The sequence below is a fragment of the Salarias fasciatus genome, chromosome 6 (assembly GCF_902148845.1).
Source record: "Salarias fasciatus chromosome 6, fSalaFa1.1, whole genome shotgun sequence".
Taxonomy (NCBI): Eukaryota; Metazoa; Chordata; class Actinopteri; order Blenniiformes; family Blenniidae; genus Salarias; species Salarias fasciatus.
In genome coordinates this window covers 560,245-586,882 of record NC_043750.1, presented here as the reverse complement: position 1 = coordinate 586,882, position 26,638 = coordinate 560,245, and the positions used below count along the sequence as shown (strand labels likewise).

Below are 26,638 nucleotides of genomic sequence, written 5' to 3'. Positions count from 1 at the left end.
TCTGATGACACTGACAGCTTGTCAGTGTCATGAAAGATACACACAATCACTCATGAACCACATAATTGTTTTTATTATCTTCTTTAGCACTAGAACATCCAAGACAATCTGACAGACCATTTGGGTTTTTAGAATTCAAATAAATCCGTTAAAAATAATTCCCCTGTCCTCTAATTCTTTGACTTTTCCTAAATATGTGTCTTGTATGTTTTTCTGAAGCAAATAAGGTCCTTACAATGACACACATAATATTACAAAGCATTTATACCTCCAAAGGCCAACAGTGGTCTGTGAGACTTATTATTTATTTATTTATTATTATTATTATTATTATTATTATTATTATTATTATTATTATTAGACTGATTAAAAAGATGCACTTCACGGGGCTTTTTTTTCTTCTGTGATTGATTTGTTTTGGTTCATGCGCCCATCTGAACAGGGGGCTAGCTCTGACAGCAGACAATCAGACAGATGACCAAAAATATCAAGCAAATCCCAAAAGAAAGATAGTAAAAACAGGCATAAATAAGAGATATAAGGTGGAAGAAGCTTTAGCAATGATACCGGAGGTCAGTGAGGGGGAATCGGATGGCGGAGACGTGTCGGACATCAGCGATCTTGACTGGAGTGAAGAGGAGGAATGTTCTGAATCAGAGTCAGAACAGTCGCGGGACAAACAGCGAAACAAATATAATGCTGCTGCCCCAAAAATACCCGACCGACCTCCAGCTGCTGCACAGTCCAGCAGGACCTGCAGTGGAGCATGGAAGCGCTCACGCCTCACCTCCAGGTAGAGAATTACTGTAGGCTGCTGTCAGTTTACAACTAAATAATAATAACATAAAATGGTGTAAAATTATTATTATTATTATTATTATTTAAACTAATGTAATAAATCTGAGCACAACAGTGAACACGGTATTGACAGCAGGGGCACTGCAGCGTCTCCAGATGTGCCAGTTACAGATTCAGGTAAAATATTATATCCTCCATTAAAGTACAGCAAACCATGTATTTTTCGTTTCCAAAAATTAATTTTAGAACGAACATATTTTCTGAATAAATACCTTTGTCCTGTTGAGCCTGCAGTCCCAGAATAAAATGAGCAGGGTGAGGACGGGTCGGTGTGGGAAGGTGTCCGTCCTGGTGCGCAACCGGGGAGACTTATTTTACTAATTTTAATATGTTCTTGATTATTATTGACAGTTAATAATACAACTATTTTGTGTGTGTTGGCGTGTGTGTGCGTGTGTATCAGGGAAACGAGTGCGCGGAGTGTGAATGAGAGGTACGCTGCGCAAATGCGCACTGTAAAAAGTTCAATACATTTTAAAACCTGATTTTAGGCATTAATAAAGCAGATATGAGGCAGACGTTTTGCTGATCCACTTGATTTAATATTTTGTTTCTTTACCTTAATTTCTAATGCATTAGATTACAGAAAAGCAACCTGTTGGTGTGCTCCTGCGCAAAAACACTGCATATGACAGCCTGGCTGACCATAGCGGCCTTTGGAGGGGGGTAAGAATGCTGGCAACACGTGAAGCAGAGCGGAGGACGGAGCAGATAGCAGATGTCGCCACCATTCTCTCATAAATGATTATCCTTCGTCTGGGATGGCCGGAATGCCATGTGTGTGATAGGAATTACAGGGAATCATTTCAGAGGACATCGATCTGATGACAACTGAACCAGCAGTCCTAAGTAGACTCACCCAGCTCCGCTGTGCAGCTGCGCTGAGTGATTGGCACCTGTAATTCTTTGTGCTTTCCCAAATGTATCTTTAAGAGTTATGATGCACACAAATAAAAACAGATTTTCCCTTTCCCTACAAAGTCTGTATGTAGCTGCTAAATGCAGGGTGTCTGCATTTTTATTTCATTTGTCTGGCTCCCCAAGCTCTACAAGAGATTATTTATTTCAAAAAGCAGTCATATACATTGTTGCTTCACTATGGTTTAGTATTGAGGCCAGGAAATAAAATGTATTTCATCATGTTAATATAGCAGTGTCCTTCTTTGAAAAAAAGGAGAGGTGTTCATTTGATTGGTCAAATTGCGCTCAGCTGGGTTAAACCCACTTTCTCTCCTCTCTCTTGCGCCACCTGCGCCGGTGGGCGGGATGGAGGCGTGACTGCGCCTGGTTCACGAAATTAGGACAATTTTCTGGACACGCCCCGTTGACTTTATCCGCCGACGGCGCACTTTGCGCTCCGCTGACAGCGGGCGCATTCGGCGCAGTCTGCGAAGTTAGAGCCCATTGTGTTAACATGATCTATCTCCTAAAAGACAAAGCTGTGCAGATTCTGGCACAGATGTTCCCAGCCATTGTTCCATTGTTTTGATTATTTTTTTCCAAAATGGTTTAATTACAGGACAAGCCCACATGGCATGAAGAAATGTACCTTCATGACTACTGCATTTCCAACAAAGATTATTCTGAAGAATGCCCATTTTATAAAGATGTGAAGGTGTATAATAAAATCGGTGACACCATTTTTTTGAAATAATGAACACATGCCATTACAATTACATTTCAAACATCCCAAATCTTCACAGACCAATCTTACACACCAATAACACTTATAAACCACTATAAAAGGAAACGTGGGGTTTTTTTTATTTTCTTAACAGTTTCTTACTTCCTGCTATCCATTACACTTACTAACTTAACTAACCTGAACTAACCACAGGGCTACATTTTGAAACGTGACAGGAATGAAGAATGAATTTCAATTTTTCAGTCTGTTATAGTAAGCTGGATTAGTGTTTACACTCAAATGTATTTTGTCATTATTTTTGGTTTGATTGACTTTAAATTTCACAGGAGGAGGGATTGATGAGGAGTAACGTGACTGTGGGAACACTGTGTGAAGGTGGAATCGTTCTCACTTGTGAAGTCTGGGAACAACAGGTGTGATTCTCATGGTTGTTGTCTTTATAGGCTGGTTTACTGAAATCACAGGAGAATTTGACTGGAGTTTCATTCAGAGCAGCAGCTTTGCTCTCAATCAGCTGATTTATGTGGTGTTGACACCCTGTCTCCTCATCTGGGGCTTTATTCTCACATAACTGCACACAAGACTACCTCACTACGTTCCCTGACTACCGCTGTGTGTTCCCTGATGAACACCCTCTCCACCACTCTTTCAAAAAGATTCCTTCTGGCCAGCTCCAACTCCCTGTTCATCTCCTGCTGCTTCACTACCTGCAGCTCTTGGGTGACTCGCTGTATCTTTTGATCAGCCTCCTCCCTCTCTCTCTTCATCACCTCCCTCTCCCTCTCAGTCTCCCTCTTCATCACCTCCCTCTCCCTCTCCGTCTTTTCCCTCTCCCTCTCCCTCTCCATCTTTTCCCTCTCCCTCTCCCTCTTCATCTCCTCCCTCTCCCTCTTCATCTCCTCCCTCTCCCTCTTCCTCTCCTCCTCTCTCTCCTTCCTCTCCTCCTCTCTCTCCTTCCTCTCCTTCTCTCTCTCAGCCTGTAGTTCTCGGTTGATTCTCTGCATCTCTTTATCAAACTTCTCCTGCAGCTCCCTCTCCATCTCTTCTCTTTCTTTTCGTATTTTCTCCTCTTTCTCCTCCAGGATGCGTCTCTTCTCCTCCTGGATGGCCCTCTCAGCCTCCTGGAACATCTGGTTGGTGTAGTGGCTTCCTCCGTTCTTCTGCACCACCTTTCTGATCTTCTGCAGCAGCTCCTGGACCTGAGAGGGATCTTTGTTCCTGTTGTTGAAGACGTGGTACTGGTTGTTACATCTGGACACCAGTTCCTGCAGCTCTGGGCTTTCAGCCAGGAACTCCTCGATGGTGGAATCTAAATCATCTCCTCCTGTAAAGAGAACCATACAGTACTTGTCTGCAGCCTGGCCAAAGATTTCTTGGATCCTTTGCACCGTCTGCTGCTCCTCCTCTGTGAACCTGGTCAGCCTGATGACCACCAGGAAGATGTGTGGTCCAGGAGAAGCATAAGAGAAGCACTGGCTAATGGCCTTGATGGTCTTCTCCATGTCGAACCTGGTGTCAGACAGGCCTGGAGTGTCGATTACAGCCACCTGCTGACCAGACAGTGTGTCTTCACCTTTGGAGCAGTCCTCCGTCAGAGATTTGGGGCTGCACTTGGACTCAAAGCACTGGCGGCCAAGAATCGTGTTTCCTGAGGCGCTCTTCCCGACTCCAGTCTTCCCCACCATCACGATCCTCAGCTCATTGTTGTTGGTGAAGTAAGAATCTGTGTGGAGAAGAGAGAGAAAGAAGCATGAGTTTCATCCTGCTGGACAGGTTGCAGGAGCCAATGAGCACGAGGTCATATATGAAGATGTTGCTGCCTGGAAGGAAAAACGGCGTTGATCGCCGCAGTCGTCATTCGGGAAGTCGGTCGGTGTTGTGTATGTTTGGTCTGGTGTTTGTTTAGTTTAGTTTATTTAGCACATACAATAAAATATATCACATAAACCAGTGCAGAAAAAAAGAAACAGTGCAGGGAGCGAGCAAGCCAAAGGCTTATGAAGAGCCCCCACCTAATAAAATTATACAGATATCGTTGAAAAAAAACAAAAAACAACAACAAATAAATATAATACATAAATAAATAAAATAAAATACAAAACAACTAAAAGCATCATAAACTCTCATGCAAAACATAAAAGAAAGAAAGAAGAAAAAAGACAAAAGAAAAGAAAAATGCTGTTGACCTTATATGGACATGCTCATAAAAATGGACATTTTTGTTTTTGTTTTGTTTTGCAACACTGAAAATAAACTAAAAAGAAGTTAGCAGTCTACGGAAAAGCTAAAGTACAGAGCTCTCCTGGCTACACTTTTGAATTAGATGCTCTCTGCGCGACTTTTGAAGATAGATAAAGATCTACCATTGTTGGCAATGTGGTTCCAACTGTTCCAAACTTTGACACCTCTATACCTAAACAAAAATTGGCTTCTAGATTTAAGACATTTGGGCGGATGTAGAGCTGAGGCCTGTCGTGTTGAGTAAGAATGAAAATGAGAATTTGCTGTAAAGTACGTCCTAAAATGCTCAGAGACCTTTTCTTCTGAAGAAAATATCTTGTACGTAAAAATGCATATTTGATAACTGTTAATATCATAAATAGTGAGAATCTGGAGATTTTTAAATAAGGGAGCAGCAGTAGCGTCCCAGACAGATCCAGATGCAAGTCTAACAAAACGATTCTGAAGAATTAAGATTTTTTTAAGAGCGGTTGTAAATGTACTCCCCCAAACAATATTACAGTATGAAAGATGGGGATAGATGAGACTGTAATAAAGAGTAAGAAGACACTGTTTACTAACAGGTTGGCTAACTTTCCTTATTATACCAAGAGATTTGTATATTTTCTTACTCACACAGTAAATCTGTTCTCTCCAACTCAAACTCTCATCAATAATTATTCCTAAGAATCTTGTAGATGATACTTGGGGCATCTCTATGGACTCAATTATAATTTTAGATAAATCCTTATTGTATGATTTTTTCCCACTGAAGATAATAAAGTTAGATTTTTTTTATATTCAGAGATAATTTGTTCATTTTGAACCATGTGACAAAGGCATCTAAACCATCATTCACATCCCTTATCAAGGAATTGAAGTTTGGGTTTGAGAGAACCAGTGTTGTGTCATCTGCAAACATAATTGGAGAAACGATGTTTGAGATGTTACACAAATCATTTATGTAAACAAGGAATAATAGTGGACCAAGGATGGATCCTTGTGGAACTCCACAGTGAAGTTGTGCTCTGTTGGAATGGCAGTCCTTTACACAAACAAACTGAGTTCTGTTTGAAACATAATTTGACAACCATTGATGAGTATCTTTATGGAAACCATATCTGTGAAGCTTAGCCAATAGGATACTGTGATTTATCGTATCAAAGGCTTTTGAGAGATCTAGGAAGACACTACAAGCAAACTCACCCTTTTCTAGCGCTGATGCAATCTTATCAACCAGGTGAATTAAAGCCATAGATGTGGAATGATTTGTTTGGAAGCCATACTGATGTTTAAAAAGAATTTCATTAGAATTTAGATGAAAAATAATCCTTTTGTAAACTATTTTTTCTCAAATCTTTGAGAAGCACGGCAAAATAGAAATAGGCCTGTAGTTATTGAAACAACAAGGATCATCCGCTTTAAACAAGGGAATAACTTTTGCAATCTTTCAGTCATATGGTACAACTCCCGTCTTCAGAGACAGGGAAAAAATATGATGAAGAGGTTGCAAGATTGACTGCTTCACCTGCTTGACAAGGAACGCTGAAATATTGTCATGGCCTGCTGCAGACAACTTCAGCTGGTCAATTACGTCACTTATTTCCTGGGTGTCGGGGAGCTCAAAGCTGGAAATAACAGGTAAAGTTCCTTTTAAAGGTGCCTTAAGGAGTTTGCACGTTTTATGCGAAACAGCGCCCCCTGCAGGCCTTGGGCGTAACGCAGCTTAGTGAAAAACTCGTGCCTGTGGCTCCCGTGCACGGAAGAGGAGAACTCCTTCCTCGCTTGTTTAGTAGCGGTCAAGTAAGATTTAAGTGTCTTCTCCCTGGTGGAGTCTGTGTGGAGCTGTGGCAGTGCTAGAAGCCAGTCTGTTCTGACTTTCTGGAAGATCCTGCTCAGTTGTTGCTCACTAAGCATCTGGTGGAGTAATGGCGGACAAAATGAAACCTAACCAGCCGGAGCGCGCATTACGTCATTCTTTTCAAATTCTCCCCAAAAAAAACTCTGGTGCCGGACCGGCACTGTGACTTTCAAGTGACAGTTTAGCGCTGTTAGAGGTACTTGTAATTAATATGTCAGGGCACATTGTACACATCATTAAAAATGTGTAACATATGACTTCCAGGTTATGGCGGCTAGGTAGAAGTCACAGGTGCGGGTGGCTCGCAACCAAATCCTTTAAATTAATCCTTTTTCTTGACCAACGAACATTTTGGACGCAATTTCATTGCGCGTAATCCTTTCTTTTTCATCATGCCTCCCAAAAACACAAGACCCGGTCAACAAATAGCAAAAACAACCCAGCAAACCAGCGAAGCTAGCGGTGCAACAGCTAAGGCTAGCCTCGCATCACAACCTCCGGAACTTTCGCTCTCTGAATCCGACGCTCAAGGGACTACAACCAACAGTGAAATCCTCCATGCTATTTACTCATTACGAGCTGACATGGAACGACACTCCGCTGACACGCTGGAAGCTATCAGAAGTGTGAAGGCGGATGTACAGGCACACTCACGAAGGCTGGATGAGGCGGAGGCGCGCGTATCACATGCTGAAGATGACGTAACCACTCTCCAAGAACAAGTTAAAAAACTAGAGCGAAAGGTGACAGAAATGTCCGATAGGATTACAAGCTATGAGGACAGAAGCAGACGCTCAAACCTCCGATTAGTTGGACTGCCAGAGAAAACTGAAGGAAAAGACGTGCGCATTCCTGGAGAAGCTGCTCACAGACGCGCTCAGTGGTTGTTTTACATCACCTCCCATTATCGAGAGGGCACACAGGATTGGGGCACTTACCCCTAAAACCACAACGCCAAGAGTGATAATCATGAAGTTCCTGAACTACCGGGACCGAGAGACCGCCATGAATGCTGCCAGAAGAACAGAGATGTCCTACGAGGGTCATCGCCTCAGCCTCTTCCCAGATCTGTCTCCAGAGACCCGCCGCCTACAGCGCCGTTATGATGGTGTGAAAGCCAAGCTACGAGCACTGAATATTCGCTACAGAATGTTATATCCAGCCCACCTGATCATCACACACAACGGCAGACGCACCATCTTCAGATCACTTGAAGAGGCAGAAGATTATGTGCAGACAATAAGTTCGCAACCAGCTTCGAACAACGAGGAGGAGGACTGAGACCTGGTTCATGCGTAATGCATTTCTTTTTCTGTGAAGACTGGATTGTTTAAAGGGTAAAACCAAGGACATGAGTAAGTGCCTGTATGTTTGTTCGCATATACTGTATGTAAATAATAAGAGAGATGGTAATTCGTAATTTTTTCTTTTTTTATTTTAAAAAAATTATTTACTGCAGGCATGTTTGATGAAAGTTACATAGTTACTTTTTCTTTCTTCAAGTTGGTCAAATTACTTGCGTTGGGGGGAGGGCATAGGCCGGATGGATTCCCTGCTGGCCTCTGCGTCTCTTTCTTGCGTAAAACATTGTGTTGTGACCAGGCGCACGACTGAAGTTATGTGTGTGCACTTATATGTTACCCACCAAGTGGATGAAACGTTTCATTTAACCGAAGTTCTTAGTTTCGAGGGGTTTGTGGCCACATTTCGTTTGGGGAAATGTGCAGGGGTTTTTTTGGGTAACTTCACTCAACAGGATTTATTTTTGATGTTGTTTTTGCATAATTTACGCATGAGAATGAAAAGAGTACAACCAATTTCTTTTGGCAATATTGGATAAAGGTCATGTCAGGTAGCTCAATTATCAACATCTCCACATGGAATGTGCGAGGCTTAAACAAAATAGTTAAACGTGTTGAATAGACTAAAACAGCTTAAGTCTACAGTGTGCTTCGTGCAGGAGACACACTTATTGGAAAAAGATATTAATCGGGTAAAGGCTAGATGGCCTGGACAAGTGTTCTTTTCAAGTTTTACGTCACATTCTCGAGGGGTTATTATTCTGATTCACAAATCAATTCCCTTTCAGTTAAAAAATAAACACTTGGATCCCTCTGGCAGATTTATCATTCTTAGAGGTATTATAATTTCTACTCCTGTTAATCTGGTTTGTTTATATGCTCCTAATGGAGATGACCCAGCCTTTTACCAAAACTTCTTTTTGACAATATCATCTTACAGTGGCCAGTACATTATTGGGGGCGATTTTAATTGTGTTATTAACCCTGCTGTTGATAGATCAAATAGTAATGACACCTCTCACCAACAAACTAGAAAAACGATAGGCAAATTCATGAGAGACCTAAACTTGGTGGAGATTTGGAGACACCTCTACCCTAATAGGAGGGAGTTTTCATGTTTCTCTAGCACCTACAAAACATACTCTCGTATCGATTTCTTTTTGGTCTCCTCAAGTCTGGTTTCTCTGGTTCAGAATTGTTGCTATGAAAGCATATTACTTTCAGACCATGCTCCACTTATTTTATCCATTCAAATAACCAATTTCCATTTTCGCCCTCTCCCATTTCGCTTTCAAGCAAGGTGGTTAAATTCAGAAGAGTTTGTGGAATTTCTTGAACGTAAAATAACAGATTATTTCTCTTTTAATACAAACCAAACTAGTGCCTCAACAAAATGGGAAGCCTTTAAGGCCTATATTAGAGGAAAAATAATAAGCTATACCAAAAATAAATCCAAGCTATATTTAAACAGATTGAAAAACATTGAAACACAAATTAAAGAATTACAAGATCAACTATAACATAATGATGACAATGAAAAATATAAAAAACTTCTTTTATTGAAATCTGAATATAACGAACTCAGCACAAATAAAATTGCCAATAATTTATTGTGGCCTAAACAGTCCTACTATGATCAGGGAGAAAAGGCAGGGAAACTTCTCGCATGGAGACTTAAAAAAATACAATCTACTAGAGTTATCAGTTCGATTACCCTTGATAATGGAGAAAACCTTGTGGACCCACTAAGAATTAACAGTGCTTTTTCTACATACTATGAAAATTTGTACAAATTTCAATGTTCTGGGAATGAAGAAACTCAAAAGCAGTTCTTGGATCAGTTTCAATTCCCAACTTTGTCTGAAGAGACCAAAAATAATCTTGAGAAAATGCTTACTATTGAAGAACTTAAGGAAGCACTGTGCCATATGAACAGTGGAAAAGCCCCCGGCCCTGACGGCCTTCCAATTGAAATCTATAAAAAATTTTCTGATAAATTGTCACCTCACCTGCTTGGAATGTTTCAAGAGTCCTTTGAGCAAGGTATTCTACCTCCATCTTTAAGAATGGCAGCGATTTCTGTTATTCTAAAACCATGAAAAAATGCAACAGAATTGGACTCATATCGCCCCATATCACTTATGTCCTGCGACACTAAAATATTGTGCAAAGCCTTGGCTCGTAGAATTGAATCACACATTCCTAAACTCATCACTAATGATCAAAATGGATTTGTTCTTGGTCGGCAAGCCTTCCATAATATTCGCCGAGTTCTGAATCTATTGTTTGAAAAACAATTTGCCCTGGATCACGCCTTTTTGTCATTAGACGCTGAAAAGGCGTTCGACAGAATAGAATGGGGATATCTTTTTGAAACACTGAAAAGATTTGGTCTGGGAGAAAAATACTTGAAATGGATTCAACTACTGTACACAGAACCCGTTGCTAAAGTTATAACACATAACAATGTCTCAGTAACACCCATAAAACTTTGTAGATCAACTCGACAGGGCTGTCCCCTGAGCCCGCTGCTATTCATTTTTGCCATCGAACCCCTCGCTATGGCCATACGGAACTCCCCTGAAATTACTGGAATCAAGATGGGACAGATAGAACATCGCCTTTCTCTCTTTGCAGATGATGTTGTATTATTTCTAAGTAATTTAGAAAAGTCTGTTAAAGCAGTTGAAGATATTCTACAGACTTTTGGTAGCTTTTCAGGATACAAAATCAATCACAAGAAAAGCTCCCTTCTAATTCTGAACAAGAACAGTCCTTCTATTCAAACACAGTTTACTTGCACCTATGAAGGGTTCACTTATTTGGGTATTCAAATTAGTTCTGACTTGAAGAAACTAGTTACAATTAATTATGATCCATTAGCACAAAAAGTCTTAGGCTCCCTAGAAAGATGGGACACAATGCCTATATCTATGATAGGTCGTATCAACATTATCAAAATGTCTATCCTCCCGAAGTTCCTGTATCTTTTTCAGTCTATTCCCCTAGGTATTCCAACCTCGCTGTTTTCCTTGCTAAACAAAAGCTTTACTAAATTTATCAATCAATCAATCAATCAATTTATTTTTGTATAGCCCAGTATCACAACAACAGCTGCCTCAGAGGGCTTCAAGATGTTACATTGGTCGGTAAAAGTAAAAACAGTGAATAAGCATAATGGTAATATGTCAATATTTACAGTAACGAGACAGAACGAAGCAACCACCGCCTTCGACCCTCAAATCCAGCAAGAAAAACCTCCAAAAACCCAGTGGGAAAAGAAGAAATCTTGGGGAGAACCACAGTATGGAGGGATCCCTCTCCCAGGGACGGACAGCTTTGGCAACAGCTAGCATGAGACAATAAGTAAAGCCCAGGACAATGTTGAGGACAGTCCGTTGGACGGTCCAGCACAAGAACCACAGATCCCAGCAGTAGAACCGAAGCCAGTCCATGGGCAGGACCGACAGGAGTGTCCTCCCGGTCTGGCCAGAGCTTGTTCGTAGGCCCTCATAGTAATGGAGTCAGCAACTGAAACTGGAGAAGACTCCCCCTCGAAGGGGGGGACAGCAGGTGAAAAGCAATGAACGGACTAAAGGGAATAACTAAAGTGTACTTTAGTTTAGTTTAGTTTAGTTTAGTTTAGTTTAGTTTAGTTTGGTTTAGTTTGGTTTACTGTAGTTTGGTTTGGTTTACTTTAGTTTGGTTTGGTTTGTTTTAGTTCAGTTTAGTTTAGTTTAGTTTAATTTAGTTTAGTTTAGTTTAGAGTCCCTAGCTGACCTGATCATAGGCTGCATCGAAGAGAAACGTCTTGAGCCTAACATTAAATGTGGAGACTGTGTCTGCCTCTTTGACACCACTTGGAAGCTGGTTCCATAAAAACGGTGCCTGATAGCTAAAGGCTCTTCCACCTAGTGTCCATTTAGAGACTCTAGGAGTCCCCAGTAACCCTGCATTTTGAGAGCGGAGTGCTCTGATTGGTTGATAAGGCGTTAAAGCATCTTGGAGATAGGTCGGAGCCATCCCATTTAGGATTTTGTAAGTGAGGAGAAGGATTTTAAATCTAACTCTAAACTCGACTGGAAGCCAGTGAAGAGATTTTAGAACGGGAGTAATGTGTTCACGTCTTCTAGTTCTGGTTAATAATCTGGCGGCCGCATTTTGAACCAAATGAAAGTTTTTTAATGCACTTTTTGGGCAGGCTGCGAGAAGGGAGTTGCAGTAGTCCAGTCCACTAAAAACAAATGCATGGATGAGTTTTTCTGCATTGCTTCTAGGTAGAATGTTTCTTATTTTAGCTATGTTGCGCAAGTGGAAATATGCTGTTTTACAAGCCAGGTTGATGTGTGCTTTAAAGGAGATATCCTGATCAAATAAGACCCCGAGGTTCCTCACAGTAGAGGAGGAGGATACACTGACGTTATCTAAGGTGATAATCTGTTCAGATAGACACTCTCTCAGTTTATGGGGGCCTAGTATAATGACCTCTGTTTTGCCAGGATTCAGACGGAGATAGTTCGTAGTCATCCAGGATTTAATTTCTCTGATACAGTCACTGAGTCTGTCTATTTGATTAGTTTGATCAGGTTTCATAGATAAATACAGTTGTGTGTCATCTGCATAGCAATGAAAATTGATATTGTGACTTCTAATTATGTTCCCTAAAGGAAGCATATACAGTATAACAGAAATAAAATTGGCCCGAGCACGGACCCTTGAGGAACCCCATAACTGACCTGGGAGCACGGTGAGGACTGTTGGTTAACGTGAACAAATTGGTACCTATTAGATAAATAGGATTTGAACCAGCAGAGGGTTTTTCCTCTGATGCCGACCTCATATTCTAACCTCTGCAGGAGAATATTGTGGTCAATTGTATCAAAAGCTGCACTGAGGTCTAGGAGAACCAGGATTGAGACTAGACCTGCGTCAGCCGCCAACAGCAAGTCATTAGTGACTTTAACTAACGCAGTCTCAGTGCTGTGATAAGCTCTATATCCTGACTGAAATTTCTCAAATAAACTATTGTCCTGTAGGTGGCGGTAAAGCTGTTTAACCACAACTTTTTCCAGGACTTTTGAAATAAAAGGCAGATTTGATATCGGTCTGTAGTTGGCTGGAATATCAGGATCGAGATTAGGTTTTTTCAGCAGTGGTTTGATTACTGCGAATTTAAATGACTGTGGCACATAGCCATTTTCTAGAGAGGTATTTATTATAGTTATGATCGTATTTAAAATAACTGGAAGAATATCTTTGAAAAGCTTAGTTGGAATTGGATCTCGGAGACAGGTCGAAGTTTTAGAAGACATTACAATCAAAGTAATCTCAGCCCCATTTACTGATGAGAAACTATCTAGTATTTCAGGTATTTCAGGTGGCGGCAGTGGCTGGATTCCCTGAGCTTGATCTGAGGAAAGCGCTTCACTGATTTTACCTCTAATGGTTATGATTTTATCATTAAAGAATTTAAGAAAGTCATGGCAGTTTAAAGATTCTGGGATTATTGGTTCCACTACAGTATGACTGTTTGTCAGTCTGGCTACAGTGTTGAATAGAAACCGAGGGTTATTTTTGTTTATTTCTATTAAACGAGAGTAATATAATGTCTTGGCTTTAAAAAGAATTTGTTTATAGCTTAGCAAGCTACATTTCCAGGCCTTCAGAGATTGTTCTGATTTAGATTTACGCCACAGTTTTTCTAATTGCCGAGTTTTTTGTTTGAGAACACGGGTTTCAGAATTAAACCATGGAGCAACGCGCCTGGGTCGATTGGTTTTCAGCTGCAACGGAGCCACTACGTCAAGGGCAGATTTTAGTGAGTGCATAGCACTGTCAACAAACTGATCACTATTATCACCACCGGTCAATAAGCTCATTTCTGTGAGTTCACTAGATAATGCAGCAAATGCAGGCTGGATCAATTCTTTGTACCGAGCCACAGATTTTTCAGATAATGTCCGTATCAGCTGAATTTTATCTTTTTGAGCACAGTAGTCTTCAATCAAAACCTGAAAAGTAATTAAAAAATGCTCTGAGAGTATGGGGTTCTGAGGGAGAACATTTAGGTCACTGACTTCTATCCCATATGTTAAGACCAGATCCAGGGTGTGCTTGTGACGATGAGTGGATTCATCAACATTTTGAGTGAAACCGATACTATCTAACACTGCAATAAACGCATTACTCAAACTGTCACCAGAATCATCCACATGGATGTTAAAGTCACCTATTATAAGGATCTTGTTATGAGTCAATACTATATTGCTTAAAAACTCTGAGAACTCAGTTAAAAAGTCAGAGTAAGGACCAGGAGGTCGATACACAATAATTAATAGCACAGCTTTTTGATTCTTCCAATTTGGACAAGTAAGCGTTAGTATTAAGCTTTCAAAAGAGTTGAATTTAACATTAGTTTTGGGTTTAAGAAGAAGACTGGAGTGGGAAATCACTGCCACACCTCCACCTCGACCTGTTGATCTAGCTGTTTGGAAATTAACATAGGTTGGAGGGGTACATTCATTGAGCCTCACATAATCATCTTGCTGGAGCCAAGTTTCTGTTAGAGCAAGGAGATCAATGTTTTTGTCACCGATAAGGTCATTAACTAACAGAGATTTAGTGGAGATTGCTCTAATGTTTAGTAGACCACATTTTATGTATTTCCTACTGGAAAAGTTATTCTGTCTTGTACAGGTGTTAAGCTTTTTACCCATTGACTTTTTTTTAATGCTTTGAGCACTATGGACAGACAGTCTCTGTTAGCCTCGGTAAACCTCCATGCTTGACTTGTAAAAATCCGGGAGCAGAATTAGTGACGGGATCAACAAGATCAACAGAGGAGCGTTCTACACGACTGCTCTGCGGCCGGGGCTCATAGCTGGATTGTCAATTTAGCGTACTGAGCCGATCAGCCATATTGTGAGCTAAAAGGGCTGCACCATCCAAAGTTGGGTGGATGCCGTCCCTGCGGATGAGCCCAGGCTTTCCCCAGAAGGTGCACCAGTTGTTTAGAAAAATAACTCCGTTTTCCTCACTCCATCTAGACAACCAGCGATTGAATGATGAAAGTCGGCTATACATTTCATCATTGACCAAATTGGGCAGGGGACCAGAGAATATTACGGCATCAGACATCGACTTAGCCAATTCACACACCGAGGCTACTTGTAATTTGAGCACCTCTGATTGTCTCCGCTGGGCATCATTACCGCCTGCGTGAATCACGACTCGACGGAATCTCCTACCTTCCTGTTTTAAAAGCCTAAGGTTCCCCTCGATGTCCCCCACTCTGGCCCCCGGGTAACACCTAACCTTCACCGCTGGCAGCTTCACGTCTCTAACTACAGAGCTGCCAATCACCAGCGTGTCCAGTTCAGCCGGTGTGTCGTCACTGAGGGGAGAGAACCTATTGCAGACGTGAAGCGGTTCTTGGAGTGCTTCGTGGCGGTGCTTAGCACTAGCCTTCCTCCGGACCGTCACAAACCGGTCCTGGTCTTGTCCCGGCTGCTCGGAACATGCTGCGGGGCTAGGCTTGCTAACACTCCTCTCACTGCAGGAGCGGGCTGCGAGCCCTGCCGCTACCTGGCTGTAGCTAGCGCTGCCCTGCCCCTCACATCTGCGCAGCCGCTCCTCTAACTCGGTTACCCTGGCCTCCAGCGCTGTCAATACACTGCACTTTACGCAAATACCCCTATCATCAAGGGAGGCAGGGTTCTGACTCAACATACGGCACACTGAGATGGAAAGAAAAGAAGACAGAGTGGAGGACGCCATAGCGGTCCCGGCAGACTAAGCTAGTTAGCACGCTAAGCTAGTTAGCACGCTAAGCTAGTTAGCACGCCGGTGGCGCTAACGGTGGAGAAGAAATGTAATTCACGAGAGATCGCTGGTCAATCGGGGGTGAAAGTAACCCCGGGGGCGTAAATGACCCCAATTTTTGATTGCTTCGTGAATTAACAGTAATAGCAAGAGAGAGACAGCAAGCACTTCAGTCGCTCGCAGGCTTCAGCAAGCTTCACCAACACGGAAAACACTCACCGGAGTGACGTCAGACGCTCAGGCTGCGCAGAATCCCAAAAATCCCCTAATTTATCTGGAATAACAAACGACCCAGGTTGCGTCTTTCTCTACTGTACCTACCCTATGACAGAGGGGGGCTCAGGCTGCCTAACATGAAGCTGTACTATTATGCAGCTCAATTATGTGCCGCTACTTCTTACTTTTCTCCTATTAAGATTCCATCTTGGATACACATTGAAAGCAGTGTATCAGAACTGCCGTTAAAATCCTATATATACTCGGATGAAATTAAAAAACTGCTGAAAAATACAAGCAATCCATTTGTTAAAAACTCTTTAACAGCATGGCACCAGGCACATGTAACTTTAAATGAGGGGTCTGGGCTCTCAGCTCTGTCACCTATTTGGGGTAACTGTACATTTAAACCAGGACGTGCAGATATGGGTTTTAAGATATGGATGAATAAGGGTCTATGTAAAATTGGTGACCTGTACAATGATGGAGTGCTCATGTCTTTTGAGCAGTTGACAGGCAAATTCAATTTACCCAAAAAACATTTTTTTAAATATCTTCAAATCAGAAGTTTTATTATTGATCACTTAAAATCCACTTCAGAACCTCCATTGTCCACCATAGAGAATATAGCAAATAACCAACATGAAAGTAGAGGCTTGCTTTCCAAATTTTACAATATTTTGCTTGAAGCCTCAAAGGAGAACAGTCTTTCATATCTACAAGCATGGAGAGCTGATATGAAAACAAATATTTCTGTGGAGGAGTGGAACAACTCTTGTTTACTTGCCCAAAAACAAACCATTAACACAAGATTTAGATTAGTACAATATAAATGGTTATTCAGAACATATATCACACCGGTTAAACTTCATCATTTCAACCCTAATATTCCTGATGATTGTGTTAAGTGTGGTATGGAAAAAGGAACACTCTATCATTGTATGTGGCAATGTGAAAAACTGCAATTATTTTGGAAGCAACTTATTAATGTCATATCTGATTTAATTGCGTTTAAAATGCCCTTTGATGATAAATTATGTATTCTGCATGTTTTCCCTGATACATTTAAATGTAAAAAGAATCTAAGAAAGCTTGTTAACTTTTGTCTTGTGCAAGTAAAATATTTGATTGCTTTGAAATGGAAGAACACTGAGGGACCTGGGGTGAATCAGTGGATTAAACTTATGACCAGCAACTTGGCCCTGGAGAAGCTGACCTACATGGCCAAAGGAAAATTACAGGACTTTAAGGATATCTGGTTGCCCTTTTTACATCTTGCCAAGGACTTTGAAAGAACAGAGACCAGTCCTCTATCTGAGGCTTGAGAAGATCATTAGTGACTTTTACCAGAGCTGTCTCTGTACTGTGATGAGCTCTGAAACCTGATTGAAAAGACTCAAATAGGTCATTGTTATATAAATGGTTGCAAAGCTGACTTCAACAGCTTTCTCTAGGATTCTAGAAATAAAGGGAAGGTTGGATATTGGTCTGTAACTTGGTAGAACTCCTGGATCAAGGGGGGCTTTTTGAGGAGAGGTTTAATAAGAGAACCTTAAAGGCCTGTGGAACATAGCCTGTTACTAAAGATAAGTTGATCTGATCTAATATTGATGTACTGATCAGGGGGGAAATGTCTTTAAACAGTCTGTTGGGATTGGATCTAATGTACAAGTTGTAGGTTTAGATGAAAAACTCAGAGAGTTCAAAAGGATGGAAGCTCAGTAGCTGTGAGTCAGGTTCTACTGGCAGATCTGAGGATGTGGTTGGTTGGTCTGGGACCACTTTGGGGAGAGTGCTTTCAATTTTATCTCTAATAGTTCTGATTTTGTCATTAAAGAAGTTTATAAATCATTGCTTGCTTCAGGCTGAGGGGATCTGAGGCTCAGCAGAGCTGGACTTCCTGTCAGCCTGGCTCTGGTATTAAAGAGGAACCTGGGGCTGTTCTGGTTTCTTCTATTCAGGATGAATAGTCGGCAGTTCCAGTTTTACGTAAAGTTTTTTTTAAGTTAACAGACTATCTTTCCAGGCAGTACGAAACACTTCTAGTTGGGTTAGATGTAATTTCCTCTCTAGTTTTCCAGCTGATCTTTTTAATGTTCTCAGTTGTTGGTTGTACCATGGAGCTCGTCTCCTGAGGGGTCATGTGATTAACTTCAGGGGAGCAGCTGAGTCCAGTGTGGAGCAGAGTGAAGCTGCCACTTCATCTACAACTAAATCAACCTGAGTGGGGCTGATACTGCTGCTAATGCTAATGCTAATGCTAATACTGCTGTCCACTGGGCCAACAGATGGAGTGAAGTTAATATTGATGGATCATTTCCTTGAATTTGGTCACATTATCCTCTGACAGACGTCTTCTAAGTTTAAGTTTTTTCGCAGTTACTTTAAAACCAGTTAACGTAAACTCAAATAATAACAGGAAGCGATCAGACAGTACAGGGTTGTGGGGAAAAACTGTTAATTGGTCAATGTCAATACCGTCGGTGAGAACAAGGTGGAGGGTGTGATTAAAGTGATGAGTAGGTTTATTCTAGCCTCGTGAACCAGGCCCGCCCACTCCACATCCACGTTTGGATTTAGTAGCTGGGGGGTCTGGGGACAAGCCAATAGAAAGACAATGCAGCTCGGCCATGAGATGGCCGAGCCAATCAGCGTTGCCGCTTTTTGTTTTCAAATTTTTTTGGCGAATTCCGGCGGCTAAACCGGAAGTGACGTCATCAACAAGCGTAGCGGAGATTACGGACTTTAACCATCGCCTGAAAGCTGCAATAAGTAAAGTTACAACCAAAATACCAAGTATTACAACAATCAAGCAAGAGCAAGAGTCTGCGCCTGGTGAGGTTCTAACAGAAAAAGACGTTTTTGCATGTCTTTGGGTGTAGAGAAGGTAGAGCTAAAGCTAATCTTAGAGAAGCTAACGCACGTTGATGACGTGTTTGTTTTGAAGCGCTGATTGGCTGAAGTGCGTTGTCAGTCAAAGGAGTAACCAACGCCCCCTGCACAGAGTTTGTACTGGCTTGTCCCCAGACCCTCCCCAGCTACTAAATCCAAATATGGATGTGGAGTGGGCGGGCCTGGTTCACGAGGCTAGGTTTATTCACCTTCTGAGAAAAACCAGTTGTATCAAGTAGTGAAGTGAAAGCAGTGTTCAGGCTGTCAGTGTCAGCATCTACATGAATATTAAAGTCTAAACTACAGTGATTTGATCTGAGCTTCAGACTAAACTGGAGAGAAAGTCTGAACATTCAGAGTGTGGAGCAGGGGGGGAAACACTACAGCCAGCAGGACTGGCTTCTGTGTTTTCCAGCTGGAGTTAGTGAGATTCAGAGTGAGACTCGAGAAGGTTTTATGCTTAATTTTAGTTCCAGGACTGATTAGAAGTTTAGAGTTCTAGATGCTGCTCCACCGCCTCGGCCAGATTCTCAGGGAATATGATAGTTGACATGTTGCTTCATTTAAACTGAGATGTTCATCCTTCCTTAGCCAGGTTTCAGTGAGGTTTAATAAATCTAAATTATGATCAGTTATTAGGTCACCAATCAGCAGGATCTGGAGGAGAGGGATCCGATATTTAACAGTCCACATTTGACTATTGTGGGTTTTTGTTCTACTGCAGGTTTAGTTTTAATTTTGATTAGGTTTTTAAGATGAACTCCTCTCCTCTGGTGAAGGTGTGTTCACGATGGCAAAGCCAGAGGTGGGCGGAGCTAGACGAAGCAGACGGCGCGGTGGGGCGGAGTTATAAGTCTGCCTCCAACTCAGACAGCCCTGTGTTCTCCATGTTTGTGTTTCTCATGACTCCACTGTGGGGGGTGTCCGGGGTGTCAATTAGGGGGGCAATGCCCCCCCGCCTGTGCCTCCTTGCCCCCCCGGCTGTCAGAGGGTAATTTATTTTTTCTTATTAAAAACAAAAGAATTCATAATTTCTTTCGTGTGTCACATTGTGTTAATTCATATTCAGTTAACTGAAATAAATAAAATGTAAAAAAAAAACTAAATAATTTTAAGTTACATTTCGACTTCTGTCATGTGACGGTGCGCTGCTGCAACTGCAGACCAGGCGTCAAGGGGGGGCAAAATATAGTATTTCATTAAAAAAAAAATTAAGTTTTCAGTCTATTATGTCCTTAAAAAACAACAGCGAACTCGGCTGGCTGGGTCAAATCAATATGAAGTGTTGTGCTGTTCAAAATTCAAAAAAAGAGGAGACTGCAGCTCTGCTGAAGGTGAGAGCTGCTGATTTTATCATTTGTTTTTTTACTATTTGTGCTTTTTAGGAGTGTGGTTAATGATCATACGTTGTTGGACATGGTGGAACAGGCCTCTGATCTGTGGATTCTGTTTTTGTGTTGCTCCGTTACTTTTTTGCCACCCATGCGTCGCCCCCCCCCCCCCACACACACACACACAGGGCTGGAGCCGGGACTGGATGTTTATTTATGCAAATAAAGCGTGTTGTCATCAAACTGATGAGGAGTGGGCTGGGGTCCAATCCCCTGCCTGTCTGAACCAGAGCGGTGGGCCAGGCAGCAGTGAGTTGCTCTCCAGCAGCTCACAGCAGCTCCTCTGGGACCGATCTCGTTTGGGTCTCGCGAGTTTTCGATGCCCTACGTAGGTCCTACGTATCAGTGACGCCGGGCCAAATCTGGGCGGGGCGGCTCAAAAGTCTTAAAGGTCTGCCTCTGGCTTTCTCATGTCGAACGCACCCATCGTTTCCTGACAAAAAGACTTGAAGTGATGTTCTGTGCTCCTCTTTCAAAGAAGAAACGGAGTCTCTTTCTTATAAAACTGCAGATATTGCCGTGTCCACGGAGATCGCTTCGCATGCCGCCATTGTTTTCAAACTTTTTCGAGCTACCCTTTCGTCACTTCCGCTCCTCCCGCATCTCCCGCCTCTTTCCCCTGAATGAGCCGGTGAAGTTTTAACTGAGTGAAACCCTTGGTCTATGGAGCGCTACAAGATGGGAGCTGCAGGATTTAGGAACTGAATCAGGCCCATCTGCTATGCAAGGTTAGGAGTTTCCAGCCTGCTGGGATGTAATCCATCGTGACGGTAGAGAGCAGGGCGGTTCCAGAAGAGGTTGAAGTTGTCGATGAAGTGAAGGTTGTGAGCTGAGCAGGACTGTTGAAGGCAGGTGTTCAAGCTGAGGAGTCTGAAGAAGCACTCAGCACCCCGGAAGAGCGTTGGCAGGGGGCCGCTGATGGAGATCACTTTTACGGAACTTTGCAGGAGACTGAAAAGCTCCTTAAAATGCTCTCTGGTGAGCTCAGAGTGTCGCCTGCTGGGACCCAGCAGGATGGAGGACCGTAGTGGCGTCGGGCGGCCTGGTTTCCGGGTTGTTAAGATCCTGGCGGCGGGCCGTGGATCCACCGGAGGGTGTGGTAGCAGCCGCAGCAGACCGCGGGCCTTCATCATCCGCCGTGTTGTCGCCGTCATGCAGCGTCAGGGCGAGGCGGCAGTTGGAGAGGGGCGGTGGAGGCGGAGCCGCGGTGGTCCGAGGCTCGTGGCCTTGCACTACCACCTCAGCCCGGGAGCGGTGCTCCGGTGTGGAGCAAGAAGGGGCGCAGGGTGCCGAGGCAGCGGCAGCCATTAATGACGATATCACCATAGATTGGTCGATCGTCAGCGTCCGAGCCTTCTCCAGCAGGTCGTCCTTCTTCCTGAGCTCATTTGACAGCCAGCGGATGTCTTCTCTCAGGTCGGTGAGGATCCTGTCTGCCTTAGCGGCCGGGCGGTGGGGGTGAGGTTCAAGGAGCAGCGGCGTGGCCATTGTGTATGACCAGATATTTGCATTATGGAGAAACTGTCATTTTCTTTAAGAGGTCAGAAGGAATGTTTTTTTTGAGATGTGGTCAAAGTGGACAAACTATATTAAACCTGTATTTTCTGTTGAATGAATAATTTTGATTATTTGACTAGCTCTCATACGTTGTGTTTTTTGTTCTTGGCTGTGTAAAGATACACACTTTGTTTTTTTTCCCTATTTGAGATGAAGTGGAGCAGCCCCTCTCCTCCCGCCCTCTGTTATAGTTGTTCTATCTTTACTAGTTACTAGTTTCTCACCAAACACTGGATTAGTGAGGAGCATGTATGTACCCACGGTGGAGATTTGTACATGGTATTATGTCCAACAGACAAGTTATGTGTTCTTTGCTCTTACAATTAAACAATAAAATAAAATTTAAAAAATCATTTATCAATGGCCACTTTTTCAAAATATCACGTTTATGGTCCAGCAATGACCCTTTGAACTCTCAAAGTAAAATCACGACCAGAACTGATTCGTCTCATGGCTGAAAAGAACAGTCTCCCCATTGAAGTTTCTGAAATTTTTCATCCTTTTTTTTCAAAATGAGTCTTTTGCAAGGAAAATACAGTTCATTGTCAGCTCCTCCAAAAGAAGAAAAGTTGATTTATATTTGAAAATGTTTTCTATTCACCTAATAATGGAAAGAATAATGTCAAACAAACCATCAAAGAAGATCAAGAGTGCAAATTTCTCAGGAAAGAGTAAATGCAGCCAAGTTAATCCAGGTTCACTCCCTCGCTCGTCTCAGCATGTCGCCCTCCCTCAGGTATGCTCACTTCCCGTCTCCTGGCCTGTTGAACCAGCCGGGCACTGCTGTTCTCTTTGGAGAAATATTCTGTGAAGCTGTCCACCCCTGAATGCTGAGGCAGCGCTTTCAAATTTCTCTACACCGGAATCGGTTTAAAAAAAAAAAAAACTAAATCTGGAAATACTCTGAAAATGATCTCAGACCACACTGAGATGACTGAAAATCACTGGAAAATACTCTGGAAGTCCTCCACACACATTGGGAGACTTACCAGAGGTGTTTGCCATGGCTGGATTCCTGAAGTTGCAAGGCATGGCTGGGTTAGAGAAGTTGGCCATGTTTTGGTTGAAGCAATGTGGGTCCAGGCTGAGGTGGAGGAGAGAGGTGTCAAGCTATGAGCTGGGCTGCAAACTGAGAAGTGACGCTGTGTCTGCTGCTTTTGTTCAGCTCAGAACCGCCGCCCCCCCCCCCAGAGCAGATTCACCGTCACAGTGAAACTGAAAGTCATTTTCTCCTTGAACTTTCCATGCTGAGTTCAGATCAGAGTCAATCATCAACCAGCATGTGGAGGGCAGGAGAAACTCATTGACATGGGATATTTTTATGTTATTCATCAGACTGATGGGCTTCATAAGTTTTTTGTTTAATAAACAACTTCATAGATCTACTTCACATCACTTTCACATGTTTTCATGGTTACTGTGGTGGTGGGGCATGGTTCAGGGGTTCAGCTCTGCAGTGGAGGAGGGGACTCCCGGACAGTCATTACAGCACGTTCATTCCTTACGGTGTGTTTCCACCGGACACGTTTAACGCGACTGCATTCGCACGACAAATGACACCGCGCTGCTCTAGAGGCACGAGTTTCATCGCTGGTGTGTGAATTCATTCGTGCGACGCGTCACGCTGGAACAAATATGCAACACAGAACATCCTGCAGAAACATCACAGCTCCTCATCACGTCTCCTGCAGCAGCAGTGGACAGGACTCTTCTGTTGGTCCCACAGTCCTGTCTGCACCCGACTGTCCATCTGTGTGTGTGTGTGCGCGCGCACGTGTGCACATACTGATCGATGGTGCGGTTTTTGTTCTTTTTTGTTTTTATGGCTGTTTTTACTGTTCAGCACTTTTTGTTGTTTTTATGAATATGAGAAGTGTTTTCACAAATAAAGATTGAGCTTGAGATGCTCCGCCTGCCGCCATCGCTGCTCTGTATCTGACATGAGGAAGTCAGCTCCGGCTGCAGCGAGGCGCCGGCATCGCCTCTGGCTGCCTGCTGCCCTCCGGAGGCGGTCTGAGCTCGGTGAGTTCCACCGTCTTCTGCAGGAGCTGCGCCCGGACGGCCGGTTCCAGCGCTGCTTCAGGCTGACGCCCGGTTTCCACCCGAAACTGTGAACAAGTGAGATCATGCACGCTGCTCGCCGTAAGCCGCTCGCCTTGGCATCAGGCCCACTGTTCTGCGTGGTCGGAGCCCTGCTGCCCTACGGCAGCACGTCCGTGAAGACCTCCATGCTGACAGGCTGTCCTGGCCCGAAGTCGCTTGACAAGTTCAGTTATTTCAACTCGAGCGACGAGCGTGGAGCGGTGAAGCGGCGGGCTTCGGGCAGTGAGCGGTGGGCGGGGCCAACTGGCAGTGCAAGTCGACGGGCGCACGGATTTTTCGCTGGAAATGCTCACCGCCTCATCGCTCACTGTCCGCCACTCAAGATTGAGCGCCAATCCCGTCATTACAGTGACTTTGTATGTAATCTCATCGCACGAAAAATTCGCATCGCGTCCGGTGGAAACACACCGTTACACTTTGTTACTTCCTCGTTTATGATCGAAGTGCAATGAGTCATTCAGTTGTTTCCATTGTGTTCAGTCTGTGAAGGTTGACTTGCTGTTTGATGTAGAGGTGGGGGGTTAGGGAGGGGGACAGTAGGGTTTTGGGGGGTTGTGATGGCCTGGGGCGGGGAGCCGCCCGTGTGGGCCGGTTCTCCTGGGTAGGGTCATGGCCCTCCGCCTGAGTGAGGGGGGTTGACTCTTGGGCTCTTGGGCCCTGCTGCTCTCGGCTCTGCCCCCCCTGGGCGTTCAGTGAACGGGAGGAGCCGCCTCCTGCTGGTCTTGGGTCCCTGGGGCCCCGTGGCCGCCGGAGGTCCTCTGCCCCCTTGTGGACCGGAGTGTGGACGTCTGCCAGGGGGGCTGGGGACTGGGCTCTGGGATGGCCGCCGTTTGTCTGGGCCCTGAGGGCCTCTCTGGCCTGCTTCTGGTCTTCTCAGGGGTCAGAGGTCATATTTGCATGATCACTGTCACATTTCATGATCATGCTGATCTTTAATCACTCTTCACATTCTACCTGTGGACTCAGTTACCTTGTTTTCTTGTGGTGTGTTAGACTAACGGTGATCTGTAGCAGACCCCTCCTGATGCTCTGGTGTAATTTGACACCTGGATCCTCAGCTTAACACCCCAGTTCACTACCAGCTTTATTCTCCAACTAAAGTCCGTAGGATGCTCTCTGTCATATCTTTATGCAGGTGCAGCAGCCGACTGTCTGGAGTGTCGATATTAATTAAAAGACCGTCATATCTTTGTTCTCTCGTCCTTCTCTGCACTCTTTTTATTTGTTGGTGTTGTTGTTTGCTTGTTTGTTCACAAGTTTCTTTCTTCCACTTTTCAGTCCCTTTACCTGTCTTTCTGTCCCCCTGTCAGGTCCAGCAATATCAAGTATCAGTATTCATTAGTGCTGGGCAACGATTACATTTCTTAATCACGATTAATCGCATAATTTTTCTGCGATTAATCATGATTAATCACATTATTTACAAAATGCAATAATGAATTCAACAGTACTCTGTAATGATCATCCTGCCCCAGCCGGGGACAGGGACTTTTTCTTTTTTTCTTTTTTTTTGCAAGAATTTTACCGGAAGCGAAATTTTACAATAATATTTTACAATTCATCAAATATGATTTATAATAAAATACCAAGTCTTTACCAAGATTGCCACCCATGACCCCCTCCCCCCAAACACACACACACACACACACACACACACTCTGTTTTTTCTCTAAGACAGGCGCCTGTAAAAATGGCTGTCATCTGAACTTCACCTTTATGTAAACCAACCTTTTCGTGTCATCAGCAGGACAGGGAGCTGTATTGTTGATCTTAATGTTACACATTTCCACCCTTTGGTCCCTGAAAAGAAACACTCCCCAAACATGAACTAAAGCAACGGGTGTTATCAAGAGAACATTCAGTCATAAAACAGTCTTATCAGACCACAAGTCATAAACTCCCATCAGTGATTAAACCCCTTCTCAGACAGCGAGAACACTTGTGGCAACATCGTCACACCTCACTACCTCACTGTATTTGAATTAGGGATGCAAATTATCCAGTGATTCATTAATCAATAGTTGTTTCATCTTATCGATCAACTATCGATTAATTGACAAGCAGCTATCTTTCTTGAAATATTAATGCAAAATGACCAGATTGAGTTGTTTATGCGAAGATTGCTAAGTCGGAACTACTTACTAAACATGGCGTCTGGGCGTAGTGATTTCAAAAGAAAAAGTAGTTCCCAGTATTTGCTTCAGTGTCGTAACGCTACAATATTATTTGTTGGTGTTCCACAGCGTAGTGAATGTGCGGATTATAACGTGTCCACCAAAGTGTTTTGGGGTTGTTGGATTGTGTATTTGATGAGTTTGACGAGGGGGAACAAAAATACCATCCACTTCCATTGTGTCCGTCCCGAAAACCTTCCCCGACTCACCTCTGAATAAACAACAGCTCGCCCTCACAGAAACAGTAAGTATGCTGTTCGAATGACTAAGGAATTGCGCTAAATGGGCCAATTTGCCAAAATGTTGAAGTATCGCTTTAAGAATAAACTAAACTTACTACCCAAATAAATACATGAAATCCTAAACCATATCTAAAATCTGTGAACCCACCCCCCACCCCTTCCCACCCTTGGTCCAGCCCGGAACCTTCTTTAGTGGTGTCCATCCCCCAGGGAATCTTTTGGACGGACACCCAGAGTTTCCCCTACATAGGCTGTGTTCGAAACCGCATACTTACGTACTACTCATACTAACTTATTGAGTATGCAGTGTGTTTACCCTGGCAGTATGCGATTTTGAGTATGCGAGAAGTTCCCGGA

General features: G+C 43.3%; 1 protein-coding gene across 1 annotated transcript; it reads right to left on the bottom strand.

Moving 5' to 3' along the window:
• Window positions 1-3,342: 3,342 nt before the first annotated feature.
• On the bottom strand, window positions 3,343-22,885 carry LOC115390624 (GTPase IMAP family member 9-like; the record flags this gene model as incomplete). Its single annotated transcript, XM_030094545.1, has 2 exons — window positions 22,752-22,885; window positions 3,343-4,226 (listed from the first exon to the last, which is right to left on the bottom strand). Coding segments are annotated over exons 1-2 (951 nt in total), but the record flags the coding sequence as incomplete, so codon positions are not given.
• Between the last annotated feature and the right edge of the window lie 3,753 nt (window positions 22,886-26,638).